The 11,729-nt window shown below is 46.0% G+C and overlaps 1 protein-coding gene across 2 annotated transcripts; it reads left to right on the forward strand.

Annotated features, from left to right (window-relative positions):
• LOC121573510 (zinc finger protein 22-like) lies at positions 1 to 8,441 on the forward strand. 2 transcript variants are annotated; one of them, XM_041885561.2, is made up of 2 exons: positions 1 to 253; positions 7,080 to 8,441. In XM_041885561.2, exons 1-2 carry the CDS (start codon positions 82 to 84, stop codon positions 8,021 to 8,023), a joined length of 1,116 nt encoding a protein of 371 aa, XP_041741495.2. In that variant the 5' UTR covers positions 1 to 81; the 3' UTR covers positions 8,024 to 8,441. The 2 variants fall into 2 exon arrangements, with proteins under 2 accessions (XP_041741495.2, XP_041741496.2); XM_041885562.2 differs by lacking the exon at positions 1 to 253 and adding an exon at positions 348 to 787.
• Positions 8,442 to 11,729: the final 3,288 nt, after the last annotated feature.

An 11,729-nucleotide genomic window follows, 5' to 3' on the forward strand; every position in this document is an offset into this window, starting at 1 on the left:
TTAGTTATTCTTGTCTTCTTCACAGCGGTCTAGCTACTTACGTGTATTTCGGGATTTGTTTTTGCCCCCTATCGTCCAATTATGACTAAATTACAATATCTGAATGTGTATCTAACTGAACGTTTGATGCAAGCTGCCGAGGAGATACTTGGAGTGGTCGGAGACACGATCTCCGAGTACCAGGAAGAAATAGCCCGGACGAAGAGAGAAAACCAATACCTGAAACGACACTTGATCACACCAGTCTTACCTGGTATGTAGCTAGCAAGACTACTGTACTTTCTTCTCATTTACACGAATTATCTAGATAGCTAGAAACTACAGTATTTGACTCTGTAGGGCAGAGATGGACGGTGAAACCCTAATCTAATGTAGCAGGCGTAAAAAGACGCCTGAGCGGTTTTTCAGTCAGGGTTTCCAGGTGTACCTCTGAAAACCTGCACAGAAGGCCTGAAAACTGGCCCAAAAAATGTTTTCGCAGCAAGAGAGTAATGTTAGTTAACACATTTAACCAATAAACCCTTAGCCATAGTATATTGGCCATATACTACAAACCCCTGAAGTGCCTTGTTGCTATTATAAACTGGTTACCAACGTAATTAGAATATACCATGGCTTTCAACCAATCAACATTCAGGGCTCAAACCATCTTGTTTGCGCAAACCCATAACTATAGATAAATCCAACAGGCGATTTTGAGTGATGAAAGTTGGACAGAGGATCTCGAAATCTCTGTGCAAGAAACACTTGGATGAACTTCAAAAAACGAATGTTAGGCTATTTTCTGGTAAGTGTGCCGTTATTATGTGCCATATGTCAAATCAAATTTTATTTGCCACATGCGCCGAATACAACAGGTGTAGACATTACTGTGAAATGCTTACTTACAGCCCTTAACCAACAATGCATTTATTTCTTAATAAAAAAGTGTTGAGAAAAAAAAGAGTAGAAGTAAAATAAAATAACAGTAGGGAGGCTATATACAGGCGGTGCAGAGTCAATGTGCGGGGGCACCGGCTAGTTGAGGTAGTTGAGGTAATATGTACATGTGGGTAGAGTTAAAGTGACTATGCATAAATAATTAACAGAGTAGCAGCAGTGTAAAAAGATGGGGTGGGGGTGCAAATAGTCCGGGTAGCCATGATTAGCTGTTCAGGAGTCTTATGGCTTGGGGGTAGAAGCTGTTGAGAAGCCTTTTGGACCTAGACTTGGCGCTCCGGTATCGCTTGCCGTGCGGTAGCAGAGAGAACAGTCTATGACTAGGGTGGCTGGAGTCTTTGACAATTTTGAGGGCCTTCCTCTGACATCGCCTGGTATAGAGGTCCTGGATGGCAGGAAGCTTGGTGTGTTTGGACCATGATAGTTCATTGGTGATGTGGACACCAAGGAACTTGAAGCTCTCAACCTGTTCCACTACAGCCCCGTCGATGAAAATGGGGGCGTGCTCAGTCCTCTTTTTTTTCCTGTAGTCCACAATCATCTCCTTTGTCTTGGTCACGTTTAGGGAGAGGTTGTGATCCTGGCACCACACGGCCAGGTCTCTGACCACCTCCCTATAGGCTGTCTCATCGTTGTCGGTGATCAGGCCTACCACTGTTGTGTCGTTGGCAAACTTAATGATGGTGTTGGAGTCGTGCCTGGCCATGCAGTCATGGGTGAACAGGGAGTACAGGAGGGGACTGAGCACGCACCCCTGAGGGGCCCCCGTGTTGAGGATCAGCGTGGCAGATGTGTTGTTACCTACCCTTACCACCTGGGGGCGGCCTGTCAGGAAGTCCAGGATCCTTGATGTTAAGACTACAACCCGTTATAAATGGCCTATTTGCGAGATTGGCTTGTTATTACAATAGGCATAGGCTACTGACTAAAATCTGGGTTTATAATTGCAATTCAACTTTGCCATGGTTTGCTGAGCTAGATGCAGGTAGCCTATAGCCCCTGATAGGCCAACGTCTCATTTCAGGGAAAAGTCCACAATGAAACTGACATTAAATGTAGAATGATACATTTGCGATAGAGCTGAGACTATGATTACAATTGACAACTTTAGGCAGGATAGCATTGGTGATTTCACTTCTTAAAGGAAAGGCGCTGGATTGGGCCACGGCAGTCTGGGAAGGAGAGGAGGCATTGGCACACCCCTACCCCACCTTCCTCGCTAGGTTCAGGGCGGTGTTTGATCATCCCACGGAGGGAAAGGACGGGGGTGAGCGTCTCCTCCATCTACAACAGAGAGAGGGGCCCGCGTCCGAGTACTCTCTGAGCTTCCGCACGGTGGCGGCGTCTTCCGGCTGGAATGAGCGTGCTCTGCGCACGGCCTTCAGGAGAAGCTTACGGGAGGACATCAAGACGGAACTCGCATGTCGGGACGACGAGATGGACCTTGATACCCTCATCACATTTTACATTTACATTTTAGTCATTTAGCAGACGCTCTTATCCAGATCGACTTAGTTATTTTTTAATTTTTCATACTGGCCCCCCGTGGGAATCAAACCCACAACCCTGGCGTTGCAAACGCCATGCTCTACCAACTGAGCTACATCCCTGCCGGCCATTCCTTCCCCTACCCCGGATGACGCTGGGCCAATTGTGCGCCGCCCCATGGGTCTCCCGGTCACGTCCATCCGTCTTGACGACATGTTGAGAGAGAGACGGCATTCCCAACACCTCCCGGAGTCTCGACACTCACCCCATCTGAGCTATGGAAGCCGCCCTGCTTCCGAGTCCTCACCCATGGAGGTGAGCAGCACCCCGTACACCACCACGGACCACAGATCTCCTGGTGGCTCCCTATCTAGGCGGTATGACTCCCGTCACCGCTCCGTGAGTGTTACGTCAGCTACTAACACAAAACCATTGTTTTTAGTTCCCATAACGGTGATTGGTTATTCCTTCTCTTCCATTTCTACCGCAATGATAGATTCCGGATCAGCAAGGAACCTTATAGATAGGGAGCTGGTCTCTCAATGGGGGTTGCCCACCGTGCCACTGTCATCTCCGCTACACGTCACCTCACTGGACAATAAACCCCTTGGATCAGGCACCATTACGCACGTCACTCACCCCATCACCGTCACCATTCCCACACTACCGGAGCACCACGAGGAGCTGTCATTCCACATCGTCACGTCACCCCTTCACCGGATCGTCTTGGGATTGCCCTGGCTCAGACTTCACAACCCCACCACCAATTGGAGCACCAAGAGGATCACAGCCTGGTCCACCTCATGCCAGAAGAGCTGCCTGCTGGTGGTTTGTTGTTCCACGTCAGTGGAGAGTCCGGAGCACCCTCCAGCCCAACATTTCACGTGAGTACGCAGATCTCTCCGATGTCTTCTCTTCATTAAAGGCTACATGTCTCCCTCCTCACAGGCCCTGGGACTGCGCCATTGACCTGCTGGAGGGACAACACCCCCCGAAGAGTCGCATTTACCCCCTTTCCATGGCGGAGACTGAGGCCATGGAGAAGTATGTGGCGGAGACCCTGAAACAGGGGTTCATCAGACGCTCTACCTCTCCTGCCTCCACCAGCTTCTTCGTGGCCAAAAAAGATGGAGGACTGAGACCATGCATTGACTACAAGGGGCTGAACGCAGTCACCACCAAGTACCGGTACCCCCTCCCTCTGGTTCTGTCGGCCATCAAGCAGCTACGAGGGGCCCGGTACTTTACCAAGTTGGACCTGAGGAGTGCCTACAACCTGATCCGAATCCGGGAAGGAGACGAGTGGAAGATTGCATTCAGCACTACCTCAGGCCACTATGAATACTGCGTCATGCCCTACGGCCTCGCCAACGCACCTTCTGTGTTCCAGTCCTTCGTCAGTGATGTGTTCCGGGACATGCTGAGTAGACAGGTGGTGGTGTACAACGACGATATCCTGATCTACTCGGCTACGTTCGAGGAGCACGTCAGGGACGTCCGAGTTGTCCTACTCCGCCACCGGGAACACAGCCTGTTGGTGAAGGGGGAGAAATGCGAATTCCACCAACAGGCCATCTCCTTCCTGGGATACCGGATCAGTCCTCAGGGGGTGTTCATGGAAGGAGTGAAGACGGCTGGAGACTTTGACAATTTTTAAGGCCTTCCTCTGACACCACCGGGTATAGAGGTCCTGGATGGCAGGAAGCTTGGTCCCAGTGATGTACTAGGCCTTACGCACTACCCTCTGTAGTGCCTTGCGGTCGGAGGCCGAGCAGTTGCAATACCAGGCAGTGATGCAACCAGTCAGGATGCTCTCGATGGTGTAGCTGTAGAACCTTTTTAGGATCTGAGGACCCATGCCAAATCTTTTCAGTCTTGTTTTGTTGTGCCCTTTTCACGACTGTCTTGGTGTGCTTGGACCATGTTAGTTTGTTGGTGATGTGGACACCATGGAACTTGAAGCTCTCAACCTGCTCCGCTACAGCCCCGTCGATGAGAATGGGGGCGTGCTCGGTCCTCTTCTTTTTCCTGTATTCCACAATCATCTCCTTTGTCTTGATCACGTTAAGGGAGAGGTTGTTGTCCTGGCACCACACGGCCAGGTCTCTGACCTCCTCCCTATAGGCTGTCTCGTCGTTGTCGGAGATCAGGCCTACCACTGTTGTGTCATCTGAAAACTTAATGATGGTGTTGGAGTCATGCCTGGCCATGCAGTCATGGGTGAACAGGGAGTACAGGAGGGGACTGAGCATGCACCTCTGAGGGGCCCCCGTGTTGAGGATCAGCGTGGCGAATGTGTTGTTACCTACCCTTACCACCTGGGGGCGGCCCGTCAGGAAGTCCAGGATCCAGTTGCAGAGGGAGGTGTTTAGTCCCAGGGTCCTTAGCTTAGTGATGAGCTTTGAGGGCACTATGGTGTTGAACGCTGAGCTGTAGTCAATGAATAGCATTCTCACATAGGTGTTCCTTTTGTCCAGGTGTGAAAGGGCAGTGTAGAGGGCAATAGAGATTGCATCATCTGTGGATCTGTTGGGGCGGTATGCAAATTGCAGTGGGTCTAGGGTTTCTGGGATAATTGTGTTGATGTGAGCCATGACCAGCCTTTCAAAGCACTTCATGGCTACAGATGTGAGTGCTACGGTTTGGTAGTCATTTAGGCAGGTTACCTTAGTGTTCTTGGGCACAGGGACTATGGTGGTCTGCTTGAAACATGTTTGTATTACAGACTCAGACAGGGAGAGGTTGAAAATGTCAGTGAAGACACTTGCCAGTTGGTCAGCACATGCTCGGAATACACATCCTGGTAATCCATCTGGCCCTGTGGCCTTGTGAAGGTCTTACTCACATCAGCTACGGAGAGCGTGATCACAGTCGTCCGGAACAGCTGATGCTCTCATGCATGTTTCAGTGTTACTTGCCTCGAAGCGAGCATATAATTAATTTAACTCATTTGGTAGGCTCGTGTCACTGGGCAGCTCGCGGCTGTGCTTCCCTTTGTAGTCTGTAATAGTTTGCAAGCCCTGCCACATCCGACGTGCGTCGGAGCCGGTGTAGTACAATGCCATCTGAAGAATCCCGGAACATATCCCAGTCTGTGCTAGCAAAACAGTCCTGTAGCTTAGTATCTGCTTCATCTGACCACTGTTTTATTGACCGAGTCACTGGTGCTTCCTGCTTCAGTTTTTGCTTGTAAGCAGGAATCAGGAGGATATAATTATGGTCAGATTTGCCAAATGGAGGGCGAGGGAGAGCTTTGCACGCGTCTCTGTGTGTGGAATAAAGGTGGTCTAGAGTTTTTTTCTCTCTGGGTTGCATATTTAACATGCTGGTAGAAATTAGGTAAAATGGATTTAAGTTTCCCTGCATTAAAGTCCCCGGCCACTAGGAGCGCCGCCTCTGGATGAGCGTTTTCCTGTTTGCTTATGGCCTTATACAGCTCATTGAGTGCGGTCTTAGTGCCAGCATCGGTTTGTGGTGGTAAATAGACATCTACGAAGAATATAAATGAAAACTCTCTTGGTAGATAGTGTGGTCTACAGCTTATCATGAGATACTCTACCTCAGGCGAGCAAACCTCGAGACTTCCTTAGATAACGTGCACGAGCTGTTGTTTACAAATATACATAGACCACCACCCCTTGTCTTACCAGAGGCTGCTGTTCTATCCTGCCGATAAAGTGTATAACCTGCCAGCTGTATGTTATTAATGTCTTCGTTCAGCCACGACTCGATGAAACATAAGCTTTTGCAGTTTTTAATGTCCCGTTGGTAGGATATAAGTGCTTGTAGTTCGTCCACTTTATTATCAAGCGATTGTAAATTGGCCAATAGTATCTATGGCAAAGGCAGATTAGCCACTCGTCGCCGGCTCCTTACCAGGCACCCCGATCTTCTTCCGCGATATCTCCTTTTCTTTCTACTGCGAATGACTGGGATGCGGGCCCTGTTGGGTGTCTGGAGCAAATCCCTCTCGTCCAACTCATTAAAGAAAGATTATTCATCCAGTTCAAGGTTAGTAATCGCTGTTCTGATGTCCAGAAGCCCTTTTCGGTCATAAGAGATGGTAGCAGCAACATTATGTACAAAATAAGTTACAAACAATGCGAAAAAACACTGCAGCAATCACCTCCGGCGCCATTGTAAATACAGTGTATATTATTAGCCTAAATTATGACTATCCAATCTACTCATCACATTAGGAATAGTAGGCTATCTTACATAAGTTTACAAATGCGATAATGGATGCTTTATTATAAAGGTGCTTAGTGAAAATTAGCTTCCCTAAACTTCAAACTCACGCACCACCTATGCGCTAGTATACACTAAAACATAATGCAGTGCATATGGGATTCCACTTCGCTTTGAAGCAGTAGCGTTGCTGGTTCGGTCAAGGGGTTATCGGAGGGTCTAATTAGCCCCTACACCCTCCATAATTTTCACACCCCCAACTTTGGGAAACTTGTGCATATGGCAGAGGCAAGCGTGAATGCGCAAATGGATGGGCGAGGGGAAGGGGTGATATGGGATTCAGCCAGAGACATAGCTATGAAATTCCCAGAACAAGCTAGCTAACGCAATGGTGGTCTTGTCACTCAAGCGTCAACAGCTGTCATTACTTTCATTTACATCAATTATTGTTTTCTTTCCCCCAGCTCCTCAGCCCATTCTCTCTTGGGTCTCAGAGCAGCAAACTCCCCCTGAGCAACAGCACTGTGAGCAGGAGTGGAGTCCCGGTCTGGGGCAGAGGGACCCAGAGCCCACACAGATTAAAGAGGAACAGAGTGAACTCAGGACCCATCAGGAGGAAGAGCAGATTCAAGGGCCAGAGGCTGATACCAAAGAAGACTCCATATCTATTCCTACCTGTGTGAAAAGTGACTGTGATCAGGAGCCACCTCAGCCCACACATCTTCCCCAAACTGTGGAGAACAGAGAGAGGGACTCTCTACTGACTAACACAACTGGACAGATCAAAACAGAACCTGATGGAGAGGGCTATGGAGTATCACTATCAGAACCAACCAGTGACTTCCCTCAGTCTCAGTCCCTCTCTGAAATAAATCCAGACTGTTCTAGAACACAGAGGGAGAACACTGAAAGTGTTCCTGATGTTCCGAGAGATCTAGAAAGGAGACCAGAGGAGGACACACAGACACACTCATGTACTCAGTGTGGTGCCGTGTTCTGTGCGCTATCCCAACTGGAGGCACACATGCTAGCCCACACAGTACCACACAGTGGTGACACTAGTCACAGGCAAATCCTCTGCACAGTCTGTTGGAAGTCATTCACCTCTACCAGTTACCTCAAGGTCCACCTCCGTTCTCACACTAATGAGAAGCCATTCCACTGTGGTGTGTGTGGCAAGAGTTTCAGCTACTCAGGGAGGTTCAGGGAGCACCAACGCATCCACACAGGAGAGAGACCGTACCGCTGCCACGTGTGTGGTAAACGCTTCAACCGGTCTGCCCATCTGAAAACCCACCTGAGGGTCCACACAGGGGAGAAACCCTACTGTTGTCCTGTCTGCGGGAAAGGGTTCAGTCAGTCCAGCCAGATCAAGGGACACCTCAGAACTCACACCCGAGGAAGGTAGAAGATGCCTTGGAGTGGAAAGAGCCCATGAGGAGATAGAGCCTTCTGTTCTCAAAGTACCCCCTTCTCTTCACTTCTACTCATTCTACATATAATTGTAACATGAGAGGACTATAGAATGCGTAATGTTTTGCAGACTGAGGCACCTCATGTCTGCTGTGATTTGAGAGAGTTGCTTAATACATTGCTATGAAAATACTTGACCCTCATGTATCACTAGGTTACATTAACTATGCTAGAGAGAAATTAAATGTTAATTTTGGTTAGATAAAAAAAATATATATATATTCTTGATGATTTTCAATAGGAGCTGGTTGTTCGCCTTGCAAATAAACCAACTCTGTCATATTGATTAAGAATGTTTGGGAACATTTATTTCTGAATGTCTGTTTCTGAAGAAATAAACAACTTTAGCTAGAGTGATCAGTGGGACTATTGTTACAGACAACCTATTCCCACCAATGTTGTTTTAAAACAATGTTTGAACACTAGATGGTATACTTGAATTAGGTATCCTCCACCAAAGAGTTACAATGTTCAATATTATTGCCCTCACAGATCTTGCCAAGCAACATAGCTTAAAGTATACTTCTTATAAGCTTCCCAGTAAAGGATTAAAAACAATCAAGCAACCCAGAAAAGTGCTAGAAATAGCCCATATTAACATATGTAGCTTAAGAAATAAGGAAATTAAGTCAATAACATGCTTGTAACAGATGAAATTCATATTCTCACCATCTCTGAAACGCACATAGATAATACCTTTGATGATACAGTGGTAGCAATACATGGTTATAACATCTACCGAAAAGACAGAAATGCCAACGGGGGCGGTGTTGCGGTCTATATTCAGAGCCACATTCCTGTAAAGCTTAGAGAGGATCTCATGTTAAATACTGTTGAAGTAATATGGCTATAGGTTCATCTGCCTCACCTAAAGCCCATTCTTGTGGGAAGCTGCTATAGACCAAGTGCTAACAGTCAGTATCTGGATAATATGTTTGAAATGCTTGATAATGTATGTGATATCAACAGAGACATATATTTTCTGAGTGATTTAAATATTGATTGGCTTTCATCAAGCTGCCCACTCAAAAAAAAACGTCAAACTGTAACTAGTGTCTGCAACCTGGTTCAGGTTATCAGTCAACCTACCAGGGGAGTTACAAACAGCACAGGAATGAAATCATCAACATGTATCGATCACATCTTTACTATTGCTGCAGAAATTTGCTTTAAAGCAGTATCCAAATCCATCGGATGTAGTGATCACAATATAGTAGCCATATCTAGGAAAACCAAAGTTCCAAAGTCTGGGCCTAATATAGTATAAGAGGTCATACAATAAGTTCTATAGTGATTCCTATGTTGTTGATGTAAATAATATTTGTTGGTCTGTGGTGTGTAATGAGGAGCAACCAGACGCAGCACTTGACACATTTATGAAATTGCTTATTCTAGTTACTAATAAGCATGCACCCATTAAGAAGATGACTGTAAAAACGGTTAAATCCCCGTGGATTGATGAGGAATTGAAAAATTGTATGGTTGAGAGGGATGAGGCAAACGGAATGGCAAATAAGTCTGGCTGCACAACCGATTGGCAAACGTACAGCAAATTGAGAAATCATGTGACTGCTGAAAAAAAAGAAGAAGAAACTACACTATGAAACAAAGCTAAATGACATAAAGAATGATAGTAAAAAGCTTTGGAGCACCTTAAATGAAATTTTGGGCAAAAAGGCAAACTCAGCTCCATCATTCATTGAATCAGGTGCCTCATTCATCACAAAACCCACTGATATTAGCAATTACTTTAATGACTTTTTCATTGGCAAGATTAGCAAATTTAGGCATGACATGCCATCAACAAATGCTGACACGACACATCAAGTATAACTGATCAAATTATGAAAGAGAAGCACTGTAATTATGAATTCCGTAAAGTGAGTGTGGAAGAAGTGAACATATTATTGTTGTCTATCAACAATGACAAGCCACCGGGGTCTGACAACTTGGATGGAAAATTACTGAGGATAATAGCGGATGATATTGCCACTCCTATTTGCCATATCTTGAATTTAAGCCTACTAAAAAGTGTGTTCCCTCAGGCGTGGAGGAAAGCAAATGTAATTCCACTACGCAAGAATAATTCATTGGACACTGTGTTAACAAACCTCCAAACGAGCTTCAATGCCATACAACACTCCTTCAGTAGCCTCCAACTGCTCTTAAACACTAGTAAAACTAAATGCATGCTTTTCAATCGAACGCTGCTGGCACCCGCCCACCCGACTAGAATCACCACTCTTGACGGGTCTGACCTAGAGTATGTGGACAACTACAAATACCTAGGTGTCTGGTTAGATTGTAAACTCTCCTTCCAGACTCACATAAATAATCTCCAATCCAAAGTTAAATCTAGAATCGGCTTCCTATTTCGCAACAAAGCCTCCTTCACTCATGCTGCCAAACATGCCCTCGTAAAACTGACTATCCTACCGATCCTTGACTTCGGCGATGTCATTTACAAAATAGCCTCCAACACTCTACTCAGCAAATTGGATGTAGTCTATCACAGTGCCATCCGTTTTGTCTCCAAAGCCCCATACGCTACCCACCACTGTGACCTGTACGCTCTTGTTGGCTGGTCCTCACTACATGTTCGTCGTCAAACCCACTGGCTCCAGGCCATCTATAAATCACTGCTAGGCAAATCCCCGCCTTATCTTAGCTCATTGGTCACCATAGCAGCACCCACCCGTAGTCTGCGCTCCAGCAGGTATATCTCACTGGTCATTCCCAAAGCCAACACCTCCTTTGGCCGCCATTCCTTCCAGTTCTCTGCTGCCAATGACTGGAACGAATTGCAAAAATCTCTGAAGCTGGAGACTCTTATCTCCCTCACTAACTTTAAGCATCAGTTGTCAGAGCACCTTACCGATCACTGCACCTGTACACAGCCCATCTGAAATTAGCCCACCCAACTACCTCATCCCTATATTGTTATTTATTTTGCTCTTTTGCACCCCAGTATCTCTATTTGCACATAATCTCTTGCACATCTAGCATTCCAGTGTTAATACTATTGTAATTATTTTGCACTATAGCCTATTTATTGCCTTACCTCCATAACTTGCTACATTTGCACACACTGTATATATATTTTCTGTTGTATTTTTGACTTTGTTTTGTTTTACCCCATATGTAACTCTGTGTTGTTGTTTTTATCGCACTGCTTTGCTTTATCTTGGCCAGGTCGCAGTTGTAAATGAGAACTTGTTCTCAACTGGCTTACCTGGTTAAATAAAGGTGAAATAAATAAATAAAATTAAAAAATGTATTGGGTAAAGTGTTATGAAATGTACTGTCATGTAATATTTTAAATTGTATATAACTGCCTTAATGTTGCTGGACCCCAGGAAGAGTAGCTGCGCCTTGGCTAATGGGGATCATCAATAAATACAAATACCACCATACCCCATTCAAAGGCACTTCAATATTTTGTCTTGCCCATTCACCCTCTGAATGGCACAAATACTCAATCCATGTCTCAGTTGTCTCAAGGCTCAATTGTCTCTTTAACCTGTCTCCTCCCCTTCATCTACACTGATTGAAGTGGATTTAACAAGTGACATTAATAAGGGATCATAGCGTTCACCTGGATTCACCTGGTCAGTCTATGTCATTGAAAGAGCAGGTGTCCT

This window comes from Coregonus clupeaformis, chromosome 9 (assembly GCF_020615455.1).
Source record: "Coregonus clupeaformis isolate EN_2021a chromosome 9, ASM2061545v1, whole genome shotgun sequence".
NCBI lineage: Eukaryota > Metazoa > Chordata > Actinopteri > Salmoniformes > Salmonidae > Coregonus > Coregonus clupeaformis.